The sequence below is a fragment of the Cervus canadensis genome, chromosome 12 (genome assembly GCF_019320065.1).
Source record: "Cervus canadensis isolate Bull #8, Minnesota chromosome 12, ASM1932006v1, whole genome shotgun sequence".
Lineage (NCBI taxonomy): Eukaryota > Metazoa > Chordata > Mammalia > Artiodactyla > Cervidae > Cervus > Cervus canadensis.
In genome coordinates, this window is record NC_057397.1 from 70,668,135 (window position 1) to 70,686,928 (window position 18,794).

Below are 18,794 nucleotides of genomic sequence, written 5' to 3' on the forward strand. Positions count from 1 at the left end.
ATCAAAGATAAATATTTTCTTGTTCCATGTTTGTCATAATCTGTATCGTTATGTTTATATTTTTATGCGGAAAGTGCTCATATTCATCATAAAGTTCATATCACTTTAACCTTAACGTAAATTTAGTTCAAGATTTATATTGCACATAAAGGTAGGGTGTATTAATTTTAGAAGTTATGAAAATAGTGATTCTTCCAATTGTTTTCCTTCATACTTGCCATTTATGACTAAAATACCACTTTTGACCTCATATTTTGTAAAGCAAAAATGAAGATTTAATCCTTCCATTCCCTTTTTAAACTTTCAGCTAGCAATGTTGTGATTATTAGTTTACTTTGTAGATTATGTGAACTAATTTAAACACTGAGCCAGCATTTCAAAATTTCTTAAAACTCTTGTTTATTTTATCTTTTGCAAGGCAATCTTAATGTGTATAAATATTGAAAGCAAAGTAGAAGTCAAAACTCGCATTATTTGTAAATTATTTGACAATCTATTGAAAAATTCCATGAAAGTCAAGAGGAAAAAATTACAGCTATTAACAATATTTAAAAAAATGTTCTGAACCACAAAACAGGGGGGGAGCTGAAATGTAGCCTTTCTAATAAGCATTTAGAATATAATAAAAAAATAATTTTCTTCACATAAAAAATAGCGTAACTCATAGGATTAAAATTAATTAGCAGTACCTAGCCCATAGGTAGCATCCAATACATACTTATTAAATGAATAACGTTTTTACCTTTAAGTCTGTCTTCTGTGCACTTAATCTTCATGAGGGAGGTTCTTTCTTGGGTGTTTTGTTCATTCTTCTATGTATACTTCTTATGATACTTTAAAGTTTCAATGCATCATATGGTGTTTGTTTACATAATTATGAGTAAGACTGAAAAAAAAAGATTTCAGGTTTAAACTGCAGCATTAGTATTTCTTAAAATAAATAGGAAAATGTGCATAGATTCCAAATTAGTAATCCCATACATGGCAATTCATCCAGAAACAATGAAGTAAGTCTAAAATGAACAATGACATTTATTACAACTTTCTTGCCAATAGGAAAAAAAGTTTGCAAGCAGCCCAAATTATTCAGTAATATGCTAATTGTGTAGCAATTAATAGTACATCAACTCAATGGAACGGAATGCAATGACTTAAGGATCAATTAAGGTGAATATATGAAATAATGAGAAGATTATAATGTAAATACAAATAAAATAGTAAAACAGAAGATTTTATGCATCATGAATTGTAACATTTGAAGTATGTGTGTTTATAAGGCATAGAAATTATAGAAAAACTTTGTTAGGCAAATCTTAGAATGATGGAATTATGAGCAGAAATGATGGAATTCTGAGTAGAATTGTTGTTATCATGTTGCTTATACATTTAAGCGACTTAGCTGCAGCAGCAGCAAACATTTAAGAGTTCAAAGTGTAGTTGCACAGGAAAAACTAAATAGTTTTGAAGGCTGTGGTATGCTAAATAATGGTGAAGTCATACAATTTTAAGAAATATAGGGAGGCAAAACCTTTTGAAATATGCCTTTGAGAGGTGTGCGTAGGATGGTAGAGTGTGAAGACTCTGAGCTCACCTTTTTCCATGAGCACACCAAAACTACAACTATTTACAGACCAAATATCAGTGAGAACAACCTGAAGAAAAGATTTTCAGCAGCTATCGAAAAAGCAAGAGAGTTCCAGAAAAACATCTATTTCTGCTTTATTGACTATGCCAAAGCCTTTGACTGTGTGGATCACAATAAACTGTGGAAAATTCTGAAAGAGATGGGAATACCAGACCACCTGACCTGCCTCTTGAGAAACCTATATGCAGGTCAGGAAGCAACAGTTAGAACTGGACATGGAACAACAGACTGGGTTCCAAATAGGAAAAGGAGTATGTCAAGGCTGTATATTGTCACCCTGCTTATTTAACTTATATGCAGAGTACATCATGAGAAAGGCTGGGCTGGAGGAAGCACAAGTTAGAATCAAGATTGCCAGGAGAAATATCAATAACCTCAGATATGCAGATGACACCACCCTTATGTCAGAAAGTGAAGAGGAACTAAAAAGCCTCTTGATGAAAGTGAAAGAGGAGTGTGAAAAAGTTGCTTCAAGCTCAACATTCAGAAAACTAAGATCATGGCATCTGGTCCCATCACTTCATGGCAAATAGATGGGGAAACAGTAGAAACAGTGTCAGACTTTATTTTTTGGGGCTCCAGAATCATGGCAGATGGTGATTGCAGCCATGAAATTAAAAGACACTTACTCCTTGGAAGGAAAGTTATGACCAACCTAGACAGCATATTAAAAAGCAGAGACATTACTTTGCCAGCAAAGGTCCATCTAGTCAAGGCTATGGTTTTCCAGTAGTCATGTATGGATGTGAGAGTTGGGTGGTGAAGAAAGCTGAGCACCAAAAAATTGATGCTTTTGAACTGTGGTGTTGGAGAAGACTCTTGAGAGTCCCTTGGACTGCAAGAAGATCCAACCAGTCCATCCTAAAGGAGATCAGTCCTGGGTGTTCATTGGAAGGACTGATATTGAAGCTGAAATTCCAATACTGTGGCCACCTCATGCGAAGAGTTGACTCATTGGAAAAGACCCTGATGCTGGGAGGGATTGGGGGCAGAGGAGAAGGGGACGACAGAAGATGAGATGGCTGGATGGCATCACCGACTTGATGGACATGAGTTTGAGTAAACTCCGGGAGTTTGTGATGGACAGGGAGGCCTGGTGTGCTGCGGTTCATGGGGTCGCAGAGAGTTGGACGTGACTGAGCGACTGAGCTGAAAGCGCTAAGGAACAAACCACAGCAATATGGGTATGATGGGTGGCGATGCAATAGAGTCAAGACCAACACGTCCAGGTAGGCAACCCCCACATGGGAGAATAATCACAATTGCAGGGGTTTTCCCCCAAGGAGCAATGGAATTTGGAGCCCCACATTTGGCTCCAAGGTCTGGGGGTCCTTCAATGGAAATATGAGCCCCCAGAATATCCAATTCCAAGAGTAAATGTGTGTTGCACATGAGAGAGGCAAATGGCCATAGGAAACCAACTCTGCCCTTAAAGAATACACACAAAATCTCACACACTCTAACAACTAGTATAGAGGCAGTGATTTGAAAAGATTCCGGGTGGAAGCCACATGCTGCTGATCTTGGAGTCTCCGTTAGGGGTAGGAGACAACTGGGACTCCTGCTGGAGATACAGATACAGGCTACAGCCACTTGGAGAACCCATTCCACCATGAGGACACTGGTGCTGATAAACAGTTTTGGAATCCTCCCTTTAGCCAGTAGCTCATAGCTCAGTTGGTAAAGAATCTGCCTGCAATGCAGGAGACCTGGGTTCGATTCCTGGGTCAAGAAGATCCTCTGGAGAAGGAAATGGCAACCCACTCTAATATTCTTCCCTGGAAAATTCCATGGGCAGAGGAGCCTGGCAGGCACAGGTCGTGGGGTCACAAGGGTGGACACGACTGAGTGACTAAACCACCACCACCACCACCCTTTAGCCTATAAACTTTTGGAGCTCACCAACCCACCCGCCAGTTAGTACCAATCACAGGATCCCCTGAATTGAGCAATCAGCAGTGTGAGGAACAGGCCTCAACTAATAGTGTCCAAGGACTCAGTTGCACCCACAAAAGGCTGGTTCCAGCCCTGGACCTTACTGCCAGTCATGCCAGAACCCAGCACCAGCAACCGTGGACAAATGCCAACCCCGAGACTCCTCAGACTAGGCAGACAGCTGCACCAGGATCCAGCTTACCCATCAGTCACTGACTGTCGGTATAAAGTAGAGCCTGGTAGCCAGCTGAGTTAGGAGTTAGTTACACTTACTGATGAGCCATAACACTGCCCTTCCTACAACAGAAGGACCCATGCCACCCACATAAGGGGCATTCCTAGAGTATGTAGCTCTGGTGACCTCTGTACTCACAGAGAAGAGTGTGCTTAAGGCCCTATAGGACATCTCCATCACAGGCCCATGTTTCCAAGATTAGGAAATATTAACAAAGAATCTAATACATGGAAATAAAAACAGAAAATTAGACAAAATGAGACAATAGAAGAACATATTCCAAAAAAAAAAACTAGATAAAAGCAGAGAAGAGCTAGTGGAAATAGAGATAAAGATTCTCCTGGATAAGGAGCTTAAGCTACTAATCATAAATATGCTCAATGAAGGATTCCCCGCCCCCTTCGGGTTCGCTCAGGGAGTCAGGCCCCTGGCCGCCACCGCCACCTCGGCCGCTGCCGCCGCCATCGCCTTCATCCTTCGTCCCCCACCATGGCCGAGGAGCTCTCCGCGGCCACGTCCTACACCGAAGATGATTTCTACTGCCCCGTCTGTCAGGAGGTGCTCAAAACGCCCGTGCGGACTGCGGCCTGTCAGCACGTTTTCTGTAGAAAGTGTTTCCTGACTGCAGTGAGAGAAAGTGGAATACATTGTCCCCTCTGTCGTGGAAGTGTGACTAGAAGAGAGAGAGCATGTCCTGAACGGGCCTTAGACCTTGAAAATATCATGAGGACATTTTCTGGTGGCTGCAGATGCTGTGCAAAACAGATTAAATTCTATCGCATGAGACATCGTTACAAATCTTGTAAGAAGTATCAAGATGAATATGGTGTTTCTTCTATCATTCCAAACTTTCAGATCTCTCAAGATTCAGCAGGGAACAGTAACAGGAGTGAAACATCTGCATCTGATAACACAGAAACTTACCAAGGGAACACAAGTTCTTCTGGGCAGCCTACCTTTAAGGGTCCCTTGTGTCAAGAATCAAATTTTACCAGACAGCGTTTACTGGATCATTGTAACAGTAACCACCTATTTCAGATAGTTCCTGTGACGTGTCCTATTTCTGTGTCTCTTCCTTGGGGAGATCCTAGCCAGGTTACTAGAAATTTTGTTAGTCATCTAAATCACAGACATCAGTTTGATTATGGAGAATTTGTGCCCCATGGACTGTAGCCCACCAGACTCCTCTGTCCATGGAATTGTCCAGAATCTTCAGCTAGATGAGGAAACCCAGTATCGAACTGCTGTTGAAGAATCTTTTCAAGTAAACATCTGAAGGCTGTAGAAACCTCTGCATCTTTGTACCTGCAAGTGCCATCTTTAAGGAGAAAACTACATGGAGTCACCATTTCAATAACTTGATGTGTATATTAATAAAAGTAATTCAGTCTATTGTTTTAGTTTAATTGAAAAATAAAGGTGGGCCATGTAAAAACTTAATTCTTTTGATAAGTTAAAAGATAAAACTTAGGACATTATCTTTATAAACATTAAAAGGATTATATTTCATTAATAGTGAAAAGAGAATCCCTATTGTACTTATCTTTTTTGCATTACATATTCTTGAATTTTTCCTTGCTTTTGAAATTTGGTGCAGTTCCTCCCATTGACATTATTGTACACAGGTAACACAGTACCAAATTCTGAATGATGTGATTAATATAAACCTAACAAAACTGAGCCAGTTATTTGAGTTGCAAATGGAGACTTGAAGTGCTAAATGAAACAATCCAAAGGAAACTTTTTTAAATACAGATTCTAGCTAAAGAATTCAACTATAAGAAAATTGTATTTATATAATGTTTAGTATTTTTGAAGACTAGTGAGATTTCTTTAATAACTCTTTGAAAAGCAAAAGCTCATTGTATAGATATTTCCTTTTTGCTGCTAGAAGGAAATATCAAGAGAAAAATTGATTTCTTTGGTGAACAGTTGGTAATGTCAAATCTTGTTTGTTTGGCTGACTAATTTGTAAGCCTCAAGTACAGTAAGCTGAATTACAGCTCTTTGGCCTCAGAATTTTCAATAACAGAATTGCTGGTTAGCTATGATGAACCTTTAATTAGAAACTTGCAGTTGGTGATATTACATTCTCTATATATATTTAAATGAGAGGTTTGACTTCGTCTCAATTTAGAAATTTGTTCAAAGCTCAAGATGTGTATGTATATATACATGCACTTTTGTATGTGTATATACACATGTAAGCATGCAATTCGTCTGGTTATATGCAGAATTTCTATTAAGATTTTTAAAAGGGACAAGTAATATGGGGTTGATGTGTTTATCTGAGTTGATTAAAATTTTGTATGTTACCAAAATTTTTAAAGTAACAGTCAAATGCTAAGTTGTCTACTTGGCTACTCTGACACCTTAAAAATTGAGTTTACACACCTACACAATTATATGTTTGTATGGTGCTCATTTGTTATCTTAAAGATAATGCGGGACTATAGTAGTGAGATGGATCCTACCAGCCACTCTGTTTCACTACATTTTAGTCAAAATTGAGTTCATTCTTAGTATTCATTAATGAAAGTCATAAAATAACTTGTACTAGACAGCCCAAATCGCAGAAAAAAGCTGAAGAGTGGATTAGCTGACATTCCATACTAATACAATTGTTTATGCTTTCTTTAAATTAAATAACTAAAAGAACATAAAATCTCAGAAGTAGTTTGCTGCTAATATATACATATGTTGTATAAAAAGGTATATTTTGGTTTTGTTAAAACCCTTGTTGACTTTTCTACAGTGAATGTTTTTTTAACTTGATTTAATAAAAATGTTAATTTTGAAACGGAAAAAAAAATATGCTCAATGAAAATAATGAATGAAGAGAGAGAAGACGCAGAGAAGCTTAACAGGATTAGAAAATATAAAAAAGAATCAAATAGCTGAGGAATATAATAACTGAAATAAACACACTTGAAGGAGTTAAGCAGATTAGATATTACAAAGGAATGGATCAGTGAGCTGGAAGACATAGTAATGGAAATCACCCATGCTGAACAGAAAAAAAAAAAAAATTATTAAGATGTTTTAAGATATCTCTGGTATAATATCAACTGAAACTAATACTCACATTATAGTGTTCCCAAAAGGAGAAGAGAGGCACAAAGAAACAGAAAACTTATAGAAAGACATAATAGATGAAAACTTTCCCTAACTTGGGAAAGGAAAGAGCCAGCTAGGTCTAGGAAGCTCAGAAATTTCCAAACAAGATCAACTCAAAGAGGTCTACAATAGACATAACTAAAATGGCAAAAATTGAAGACAAGGAGAGAATATTAAAGGCAACAAGGGGAAAGCTACTAGGCACATACCAGAGAACTCCCATAAGATAATCAGTTGACATTTCAGTGGAGAATTTGCAGGCCAGAAAGAGTGGCACAGTATATTTAAAAGAATTATCTACTCAGGCTATTGCTCAAATTTGAAGAAGCAATTAATAGCTTTATAGACAAACTGAAAATAAAAGAGTTTAGCACCACTAAAATGGCTCTACAAGAAATGGGCTTCTCAAGGTAGAAAAAAGATGACCAGTAGAAATCTATGGGACTCACAAAAAGCAAGCATTTCTAAGAGGGAAGTTTACAGTGATAAAAACCTATCTCAGGAAACAAGAAAAATCTCACATAAACAACGTATCCATACACCCGAAGAATTAGAAAAAGATCATCATCAACAACAACAACAACAAAACTCAGTAGAAGGGAATAAATAATAAGATCAAGCAGGAATAAATAGAAATTGTTTAAAAAAAAAGAGAGAGAGAGAGAAGATCAAAGAAACTAAGAGCTATTTTCTTTGAAAAGATAAACAAAATTAGTAAACTTTTTGGCAGGTCTAAGAAAAAAGAGAGAGAGGTCTCAAAATAAATGAAATAAAAAATGAAAGAGAAGTTTCAGCTGAAACCACAGAAATATAAAGGATCATAAGAGATTACTACAAGCAGTTATACACCAACAAAATTGACAACCTGATTGATATGGATAAAATCCTAGAAATGCACAATATCCTGTAGATGAAATCTAGAAGAAATAGAGAATATGAACAGACCAATTACCAGTAATGAAGTTGAATCAGAACTTAAAAAATAAAGTTTAGGAACAGAATGCTTTACTGGTGAATTCTACCAAACATCTAGAGAAGGATTAAAACCTATTCTTCTCAAACTACTCAAAAAAATTTAAGAGGAAGGAATGCTTAACAACTCATTCAAAGAGAACAGAATCTTCAGTGAACTCATTCATAAGAACTCAATGAATGCTGAAAGCAAAACTAGACAAAGACATCACCAAAAGATAGGGGGGAAAAAAAGGTAACTATTGGTCAATATCAATAAAGAACATAAATACAAACATTTTTGACCAAATATCAGCAAACTTAATTTGACAATACATTAAAAAGATCATACACCCTATTCAAGTAGAATTTACCCAGTGATGCAAGGATGGTTCAATATATGCAGGTCAATCATTGAAACATCTCACATTAACAAATTCAAGGATAAAAATTATGTGATCGTCTCAATAGATGAAGAAAAGGCTTGTGATAAAGTTAAACACCCATTTACAAAAAAGCACTTGCAAGAATGTGATATAGAGGGACTATACCTCAATATAATAAAGGTCTTAAATGACAAGCCTACAGGTAACATAAACAATGGTGAAAAGCTAAGAACATCTCCTCTAAGAAAAGAGACAAGAAATGGATGCCCATTCTCATCACTTTTATCCAACATAGTAGTGGAAGCCCTAGCCACAGCAATTGCACAAGGAAAGTAACTAGTAGAAATCTAAAATGGAAAGAAAAATATAAAACTGCCACTGTTTGCAGATGACATGGTACAATATACAGAACATCCTAAAGATACCAAAAACCATCAGAACTCATAAATAAACTCAGGAAAGTTGTGGTAAGAGTTAATATACATAAATGTTCCATTTCTATACATTAGCAACAAACTATCAGAGAGTTTAACAATTTGCTTTTGAAATTGCATAAAAAATAACACACCACAGAATAAATCTAACTGAGGGTGTTAAAAGACTTTTACTCAGAAAGGTATAAGACACTGATAAGTTGATTTTGACACAAACCTACAGAAAGATACACTGTGCTCATGGATTGGAAGAATTAATGCTATTAAAGTGGACATATCACCCAAGCCAATCTACAGGTTCAGTGCAATACCTATAAAAATTCCAATAGCAAGTTTTGTAGAACTAGGATAAATAATTCTAAAAGTTATATGTAGTCACAGAAGGTTTTAAATAGCCAGTACAACCTTGAGAAAGAAGAACAAGGCTAGATGTAACAAACTTCCTAGTAGAAGGGGATGACAGAGGATGAGATGGTTGGATGGCATCACCGACTCTATGGACATGGGTTTGAGTAAACTCCGGGAGTTGGTGATGGACAGGGAGGCCTGGCGTGCTGCATCGCATGGGGTCGCAAAGAGTCGGACACGACTGAGCGATTGAACTGAACTGAACACTAATCAAAACAGTGTGGTACTCACTCAATGCAAAGATCAGTGAGACAGGATAAAGGGCCCAGAGATGAGCCCATGCTTCCCTGACCAATTTACCTATGACCCCAAAAAGCAATGGCATACAGTGGGAAAAGTAGCCTCTTCAATAGATGCTGTTGGGAAACTGGACAACTAAATTCAAAATAATTAAACTGGGCTACTTTATCATACCATATACAAAACAAAGCAAAGCAAACAAGCAAAACATCAAAATAGATGAAAGACTTAAATGTAAGACATGGAACTCCTAAGCATAGGCATTATTTTTTTTTTTTTACATTGGTCTCAGCAGTATATACACACACACACACACATATATATATATATATATATATATATATTTGATATATGTCCTTGTGCAAAGGAAACAAAAGCAAAAATAAACAAATGGGACTACATCAATTTAAAAAGCTTTTCCATAGCAAAGAAAACTATAAACACAAAAAAAGTCAACCTACTAAATGGGAGAATATATTTGCAAATGACATATCTGATCAGTGGTTAATATCCAAAATAGTCAATGAACTCATGCAACTCAACGTCAAAATAAGCTGATTAAAAATGAGCAGAGGAACTGAAGAGACATTTTTCTGAAGAAGAAATACAGTTAGCCAGTTGATACATGAAAATATGTTCAACATCATCAAAACCTCAGTGAGATATCACTTCACATCTATCAGAATGTCTGTTATCAAAAAGCAACAAATAAATGTTGGTGAGGTTGTAGAGAAAAGAGAACTTCTGCACATTGTTGGAAAGAATGTAAATTGCTACAACCAATATAGAAAATAGCTTTGAGGTTCTCTAAAAAGTTAAAAATAGGACTGCCACATATTTCTACCATGTATTTCAGCATTTCACTATTGCATATTTATCTGAAGAAAGCAAAACACTCATTCAAAATGATGTGTACACCCTTATGTTTGTTGCAGTATTATTTAAAATAGCCAAGATTTGAAAGCAGCCTAAGTGCTCATCAATAGATTAATGAGTACAGATGATGTCATATACACACATGGGCTTCCCTGGTGGCTCAGTGGTGAGTAATCTGCCTGCAATGCCGGCGCCGCAGGAGATGCAGGTTCGATCTGTGGGTGGGGAAGATCCCCTGGAGGAGTGCATGACAACCCACTCCAGTATTCATGCCTAGAGAATACCCTGGCCAGAGGAGCCTAGCAGGATACAGTCCATAGGATTGCAAAGAGTCGGACATAATTAAGTGACTTAGCATGTGCACACACACACATACAATACACACAGAATATATATACACACACACCTATATATATATATATATATATATATATGCATATGAAATAGATGATGTTCAGCTCAGTTCAGTTAAGTCACTCAGTCGTGTCCGACTCTTTGCAACCCCATGAACCGCAGCAAGCCAGGCCTCCTTATCCATCACCAACTCCCGGAGTCCATGCAAACCCATGTCCATCGAGTTGATGATGCCATCCAACCATCTCATCCTCTGTCGTCCCCTTCTCCTCCTGCCCCCAATCCCTCCCAGCATCAGGGTCTTTTCCAGTGAGTCAACTCTTCACATCAGGTGGCCAAAGTATTGGAGTTTCAGCTTCAGCATCAGCCCTTCCAATGAACACCCAGGACGGAACTCCCTTAGGATGGACGGGTTGGATCTCCTTGCAGTCCAAGGGACTCTCAAGAGTCTTCTCCAACACCACAGTTCAAAAGCATCAATTCTTCTGTGCTCAGCTTTCTTCACAGTCCAAGTCTCACATCCATACATGACCACTGGAAAAACCATAGCCTTGACTAGATGGACCTTTGTTGGCAAGGTAATGTCTCTGCTTTTTAATATGCTATCTAGGTTGGTCATACTTTCCTTCCAAGGAGTAAGCATCTTAATTTCATGGCTGCAGTCACCATCTGCAGTGATTTTGGAGGGCAAGAAAATAAAGTCTGCCGCTGTTTCCACTGTTTCCCATCTATTTGCCATGAAGTGATGGGACCAGATGCCATGATCTTGGTTTTCTGAATGTTGAGCTTGAAGCCAACTTTTTCACACTCCTCTTTCACTTTCATCAAGAGGCTCTTTAGTTCTTCTTCACTTTCTGCCATGAGGGTGGTGTCATCTGCATATCTGAGGTTATTGATATTTCTCCCGGCAATCTTGATTCAGGCTTGTGCTTCCTCCAGCCCAGTGTTTCTCATGATGTACTCTGCATATAAGTTAAATCAGCAGGGTGACAATATACAGCCTTGATGTACTCCTTTTCCTATTTGGAAGCAGTCTGTTGTTCCATGTCCAGTTCTAACTGTTGCTTCCTGACCTGCATATAGGTTTCTCAAGAGGCAGGTCAGGTGGTCTGATATTCCCATCTCTTTCAGAATTTTCCACAGTTTATTGTGATCCACACAGTCAAAGGCTTTGGCATAGTCAATAAAGCAGAAATAGATGTTTTTCTGGAAAGCTCTTGCTTTTTCAATGATCCAGTGGATGTTGGCAATTTGATCTTTGGTTCCTCTGCCGTTTCTAAAACCAGCTTGAACATCTGGAAGTTCACGGTTCATGTATTGCTGAAGCCTGGCTTGGAGAATTTTAAGCATTACTTTACTAGCATGTGAAATGAGTGCAATTGTGCGGTAGTTTGAGCATTCTTCAGCATTGCCTTTCTTTGGTATTGGAATGAAAACTGACCTTTTCCAGTTCTGTGGCCACTGCTGAGTTTTCCAAATTTGCTGACATATTGAGTGCAGCACTTTCACAGCATCATCTTTCAGGATTTGAAATAGCTCAGCTGGAATTCCATCAGCTCCACAAGCTTTGTTTGTAGTGATGCTTCCTAAGGCCCACTTGACTTCACATTCCAGGATGTCTGGCTCTAGGTGAGTGATCACACCATCGTGATTATCTGGGTCATGAAGATCTTTTTTGTACGGTTCTTCTGTGTATTCTTGCCACCTCTTCTTAATATCTCTGCTTCTGTTAGGTTCCTACCATTTCTGTCCTTTATTGAGCGCATCTTTGCATGAAATGTTCCCTTGGTATCTCTAATTTTCTTGAAGAGATCTCTAGTCTTTCCCTTTCTGTTGTTTTCCTCTATTTCTTTGCATTGATTGCTGAGGAAGGCTTTCTTATCTCTCCTTGCTATTCTTTGGGAACTCTGCATTCAGATGGGTATATTTTTCCTTTTCTCCTTTGCTTTCCACTTCCCACCTTTTCACAGCTATTTGTAAGGCCTCCTCAGACAGCCATTTTGCTTTTTTGCATTTCTTTTTCTTGGGGATGGTCTTGATTCCTGTCTCCTGTACAATGTCACGAACCTCCATCCGTAGTTCATCAGGCACTCTGTCAACAGATCTAGTTCCTTAAACCTGTTTCTCACTTCTACTGTATAGTCATAAGGGAGTTGATTTAGGTCATAACTGAATGGCCTAGTGGTTTTCTCCACTTTCTTCAATTTAAGCCTGAATTTGGCAATAAGAAGTTCATGATCCGAGCCACAGTCAGCTCCCGGTCTTGTTTTTGCTGACTGTATAGAGCTTCTTCATATTTGGGTGCAAAGAATATAATCAGTCTGATTTCAGTGTTGACCCTCTGGTGATGTCCATGTGTAGAGTCTTCTCTTGTGTTGTTGGAAGAGGGTGTTTGCTATGACCAGTGTGTTCTCTTGGCAGAACTCTATTAGCCTTTGCCCTGCTTCATTCTGTACTCTAAGTCCAGATTTGCCTGTTACTCCAGGTGTTTCTTGACTTTCTACTTTTGCATTCCGGTCCCCTATAATGAAAAGGACATCTTTTTTGGCAGTTATATTATATAACCATTAAAAAGAATAAAATCTTGCCATTTGTGACAATATGGATAGACTTAATGGATATTTTGCCAAGTGGAATAAGTCAAATGGAGGAAGGCAAATATGGTGTGATTTCATTTGTGTGTGGAATCTAAAAACTGTGATGAATGAGCAAACATAACAAAATAGAAACAGAGTCATTGATGCAGAGAATAAAGTGGTGGCTGCCAGATGGCCTGAGGATGGGAGAATGAGTGAAATAAGTGAGGGGGATTAAGAGGTACAACTTATAGTTACAGAATAAATTAACTATGGAGGTGAAATGTACAGCATGGGGAATGTAGTCAGTGTTATAATATGTTTGTATGGTGACAGATGCTAACTAGGCTTACCATGGTGATCATTTCATAATGTACAGAAGTATTGAATCACTGTGTTGTTCTTAGAGCTAACATAGTATTGTCAGTGAGTTATACTTCAATTGAAAAATAATTTGATTTAAAAGGATACTCAGAAAAGAATACTTACAAACCTATCATTTTACTCAACTTAAAAACTACAGTTAAATACTCCTTTCAGTTTTTTCTTAGACTGTGACTAAAACTGGCTGTGTAATACAGTAATAACTTTTGATAATGTGATTTAACGTGGCTAGCAAAAATGTATGATTAGATGAGGATCTTGCCCGCTATGCATTAATCTTGAATAAGAATAATCTATAGAAAATAAAGCTTACTAAATATTTTGCTTGCAGTTTTCCATTTTGTAGGCACCATGATGAGAATTTATTCAGTTTACAATAAAAATACTTCTAAATCATGCAAAGTGACAACATCTTTGGCAATTAATCCAGAGAGCGTTGTTAATTTATGCAATGTAAGAGCTGTCATATAGCAAAGTTTGTCAGCTGAACAAACACTGATAAACTGAGCTGTAAGTTGTGTGAGGCACATAGCAGAAAGACTGTTACGTAGGAAATGCTCGGATAATTTCGGCCACGGCTGTGAATGTTGCAATGGTAGTTGATGGTGTTGTCATTATGACTACTACTGTTGTGCAAAGCGCTACAGCGAACCGAACGAGGTTACAAATAGCCTGTGACAGCATCTGTGCTCTTAAGCATCTAAGTCTCCTCATTTCTTCACTAATTTCTTTATTTTTAAAATTTGGATGGCTACCAAGTAATAGCTAGACATTGGGAATGAAGCGGTGCCCAGGTCACTCCCTGTTACTTCCTTCAGGAAGATCGTAGTCGAGTAGCAGAGATATCAGCGACTCAATTATCGCAGTGCCTCGCGATGTGCTCTAATAGGCTAATACACAAAACGCGGTGGGGACACATAGGAAGGCCACACAAAATAAATAAATAAATAAGGATTTCTTTTTTTCCCACTCATTCTCTTGGTGCTTTAAATTTATTTTATTTTATTTTTTTTTTGCTTTTAAAAAAAATTTTTTTTTTATTGAAGGATAATTGCTTTCCAGAGTTTTGTTGTTTTCTGTCAAACCTTAACATGAATCAGCCATAGGTATACATATATCCCCTCATTTTTGAACCTCCCTCCCGTCTCCCTCCCCATCCCACCCGTCCAAGTTGATCCAGACCCCTGTTTGAGTTTCCTGAGCCAGACAGCAAATTCCCGTTGGCTGTCTATTTTACACATGGTAATATAAGTTTCCATGTTACTCTTCCCGTACATCTCACCCTCTCCTCCCCTCTCCCCACGTCCATAAGTCTGTTCTCTATGTCTGTTTCTCCACTGCTGCCCTGTAAATAAATTCTTCAGAACCATTTTTCTAGATTCTGTATGTATGCACTAGAACACTGTATTTATCGTTCTCTTCTGACTTACTTCACTCTGTGTAATAGGTTCTAGGTTCATCCACCTCGTTAAGACTAACTCAAGCTGTTTATTTTTATGGCTGCATAATATTCCATTGTGTACATGTACCACAACTTCTTTATCCATTCATTCATCTGTCGAGGGGCATCTAGGTTGCTTCCATGTTCTAGCTATTGTGAATAGTGCTGCAGTGAACAATGGGATACATGTGTATTTTTCAGTTTTGATTTCCTCAGGGTGTATGCCTAGGAGTGGGATTGCTGGGTCATATGGTGGTTTGATTCCTAGTTTTTTAAGGAGTCTCCATACCGTCTTCCATAGTGGCTGTATCAATTTACCTTCCCACCAACAGTGCAAAAGCATTCCTTTTTCTCCACACCCTCTCCAGCATTTATTGTTTGTAGACTTTTTGATGATGGCCATTCTGACTGGTGTGATGTGATATTTCATTGTAGTTTTGATTTGCATTTCTCTAATAATGAGTAATGTTGAGCATCTTTTCGTGTGTTTGTTAGCCATCTGCTTGTCTTCTTTGGAAAAATGTCTGTTTAGGTCTTTTTCCCACTTTTTGTTTGGGTTGTTTGTTTTTCTGGTATTGAGTTGTATGAGCTGCTTGTATATTTTGGAAGTTAATCCTTTGTCAGTTGTTTTGTTTGCTTTTATTTTCTCCCATCCGGAGGATTGTCTTTTCACCTTGCTTATAGTTTCCTTTGCTGTGCAAACACTTTTAAATTTAATCAGGTCCCACTTGTTTACTTTTGTTTTTATTTCCATTACTCTAGGAGGTGGGTCATGGGGGATCTTGCTTTGATTTATGTCATCAACAGTTCTGCCTATGTTATCCTCTAAGAGTTTTATAGTTTCTGGCCTTACATTTAAGTCTTTAATCCATTTTGGGTTTATCTTTGTGTATGGTGTTTGGAAGTGTTCTAATTTCATCCTTTTACATGTAACTATACAGTTTTCCTAGTACCATTTATTGAAAAGGCTGTCTTTGCCCCGTTGTATATTCTTGCCTCAAAAATAAGGTACCTATGGGTGCATGGGTTTATTTCTGGTCTTTCTATTTTTTTCCATTGGTCTATATTTCTGTTTTTGTACCAGTAAATAAAGGATTTCTTATCGAAGATATTTAATCTTCATCTGTAAGACCCTGTAAAGTTAGCCAAACTTGGAGGTAAGAAGGAGTGTGGTGCTATGGGAAGCTAATGAAATTTCATGAGAGATATTGAAGAGGAACCAGAGATCAAATTGCCAAGATCCATTGGATCACAGAAAAAGCAAGAGAATCCTGGAAAAGCATCTACTTCTGCTTTACTGACTATGATAAAACTAACTGTGTGGATCACAACAGACTGTGGAAAATTCTTAAATAGATGGGAATACCAGACCACCTTTCCTGCCACCTGAGATATCCATATGCAGGTCAAGAAGCAACAGTTAACAACCGGACATGGGACAATGGATTAGTTCCAAATTGGGAAAGGAGTACGTCAAGGCTGTATATTGTCACCCTGCTTATTTTACTTATATTTAGAGTACATCATGTGAAATGCCGAGCTGGATGAAGCCCAAGCTGGAATCAAGATTGCTGGGAGAAATATCAATACCCTCAGATATCCAGATGACACCACACGTATGGCAGATAGTGAAGAGGAACTAAAGCACCTCTTGATGAAAGTGAAACAAGAGAGTGAAAAAGCTGGCAAAAATGCTACATTCAAAAAACTTAGATCTTGGCCTCCAGTCCCATTACTTCATGGGGAAACAATGGAAACAGTGAAAGACTTTATTTTCTTGGGCTCAAAAATCGCTGCAGCCATGAAATTAAAAGACGCTTGCTCCTTGGAAGAAAAGCTATGACCAATCTAGACAATATATTAAAAAGCAGAGACATTACTCTGCTGACAAAGGTCCGCCTAGTTGAAGCTACGGTTTTCCAGGAGTCCTGTATGGATGTGTGAGTTGGAACATAAAGAAGGCTGAGGGCTGAAGAATTGATGCTTTTGAACTGTGGTGTTGGAGCAGACTCTTGAGAGTCCCTTGGACTGCAAGGAGATCAAACTAGTCCATCCTATTGGAAATCGGTCCTGAATGTTCATTGGAAGGACTGATGCTGAAGCTGAAACTCCAACACTTTGGCCACCTGATGTAAAGAACTGACTCACTGGAAAGACTCTGATGCTGGGAAAGACTGAAGGCAGAAGGAGAAGGGGACGACAGAGGATGAGATGGTTGGATGGCATCACTGATTCAATGCATATGAGTTTGGATAAACTCCGGGAGTTGGTAATGGACAGGGAGGCCTGGCGTGCTGCAGTCCATGGGGTCGCAAAGAGTTGGACACGACTGACTGACTGAACTGAACTGAACTGAATGTTGGCTCCTAGGAGAAGAATTGGTTAAAGCAAGACTGATCCCCATTCATAAAAGGTGCTACTGAAGACAGCTAGAGAAACAGGAATTTGATGATCAGGACAAAAGAGCAGCTCTAAGAATTGCAGTGCTAGGCATAGGTGGCTGGCCACTGAATTGTAAACGACCAGGACTAATTTTTTTTTAAAGATAGTGCTTGCCTCTAAGTGTCAGAGGGAGCTGAAATTATGAAGAGAATCAGAGAGGGTCAGAAGACAGGAAGATATCCCTGGAATTGCATGAAAAGTGCCAGGTCTTTCAAGTACCATAGTATTGAGATTTCTGTAAGAAGAAGTTACAGTGTTTCTATTTCTCTAGAAAATGATTATTTACTGAAACTTAATTTTTAAAAAAGATACATCATATTTTTAATAATTTTTTAAACATTTTATTGAAATATAGTTGATTTATAATGTTGTATTCTTTTCTTCTGTAAGGAAAGTGATCCAGTTATACATATTTATACATTCTTTTTCATTACAGTTTATCAGGATACTGAATATGATTGCCTGTGTTATAGAGTACGACTTTGTTTTTTATCCATTCTATGTATAATAGTTTGCATCTGTTAATCCCAAATTCCCAGTTTATCCCTACCACAACCTACACCTTGGCAAACACAAGTCTATTCCCCATTTCCATCAGTCAGTGTGTGTTTCATAGATAATTTTGTTTGTGTCATATTTTAGATATCGCATTTACACAATATCATGTGGTATTTGTGTTTCTTTCTGAGTGACTTCATTTAGTATGGCAATCTCTGTGTCCATCCATGTTGTTGCAAAAGGCGTTTCATACTTTTTTATGACCAAGTAGTATTCTACTGTGGGCTTCCCCGTCAGCAGTAAAGAGTCCGCCTGCGGTACAGGAGTTGCAGGAGATGCAGGTTCAGTTCCTGGGTTGGGAAGATCCCCTGGAGGAGGGCATGGCAACCCACTCCAGTATTCTTGCCTGGAGAGTCCCATGGACAGAGGAGCCTGGCGGGCTACTGTTCATAGGGTCTCAAAGAGTCAGATATGACTGAAGCAGCTTGGCACACACACATACACAGCATTCTCTTGTATATATGTTCCACATTTTTATCCATTCATCTGTCGATGGACATTTGGGTTGTTTCTTCGTCTTGGCTTGTGAATAACGTTGCTATGAACATATGGATGCAAGTATCTTTCTGAATTATAGTTTTGTCCAGATATATGCCAAGGAGTAGGATTGCTGGATCAGATGGCAGTTCTATCTTTAGTGTTTTGAGGAACCTCCAAACTGTTTTCCATAGTGGCTGCATCAATTCACTTCCCCACCAACAATGTAGGAGAGTTCCTTTTTCTCCACACCTACTCCGGCATTTGTTCTTTATAGATTTTTTAAATAATAGCCATTCCAACGGTTGTGAGGTGGTACCTTATTCTGGTTTAGA

At 38.2% G+C, this 18,794-nt stretch overlaps 2 protein-coding genes across 2 annotated transcripts in view; both read left to right on the plus strand.

The window, feature by feature from the left end:
• The window catches only part of MMP16 (matrix metallopeptidase 16), a 379,265-nt gene that overhangs the window by 293,246 nt on the left and 67,225 nt on the right, over nucleotides 1-18,794 (plus strand). The gene's annotated exons all lie outside the window — the stretch shown is intronic.
• Nucleotides 2,726-7,589, plus strand: LOC122450975 (E3 ubiquitin-protein ligase RNF138-like). Its single transcript, XM_043483345.1, has 2 exons — nucleotides 2,726-4,970; nucleotides 5,023-7,589. The coding sequence occupies exons 1-2, from the start codon at nucleotides 4,305-4,307 to the stop codon at nucleotides 5,089-5,091; spliced, it is 735 nt and encodes a 244-aa protein (XP_043339280.1). The 5' UTR covers nucleotides 2,726-4,304; the 3' UTR covers nucleotides 5,092-7,589.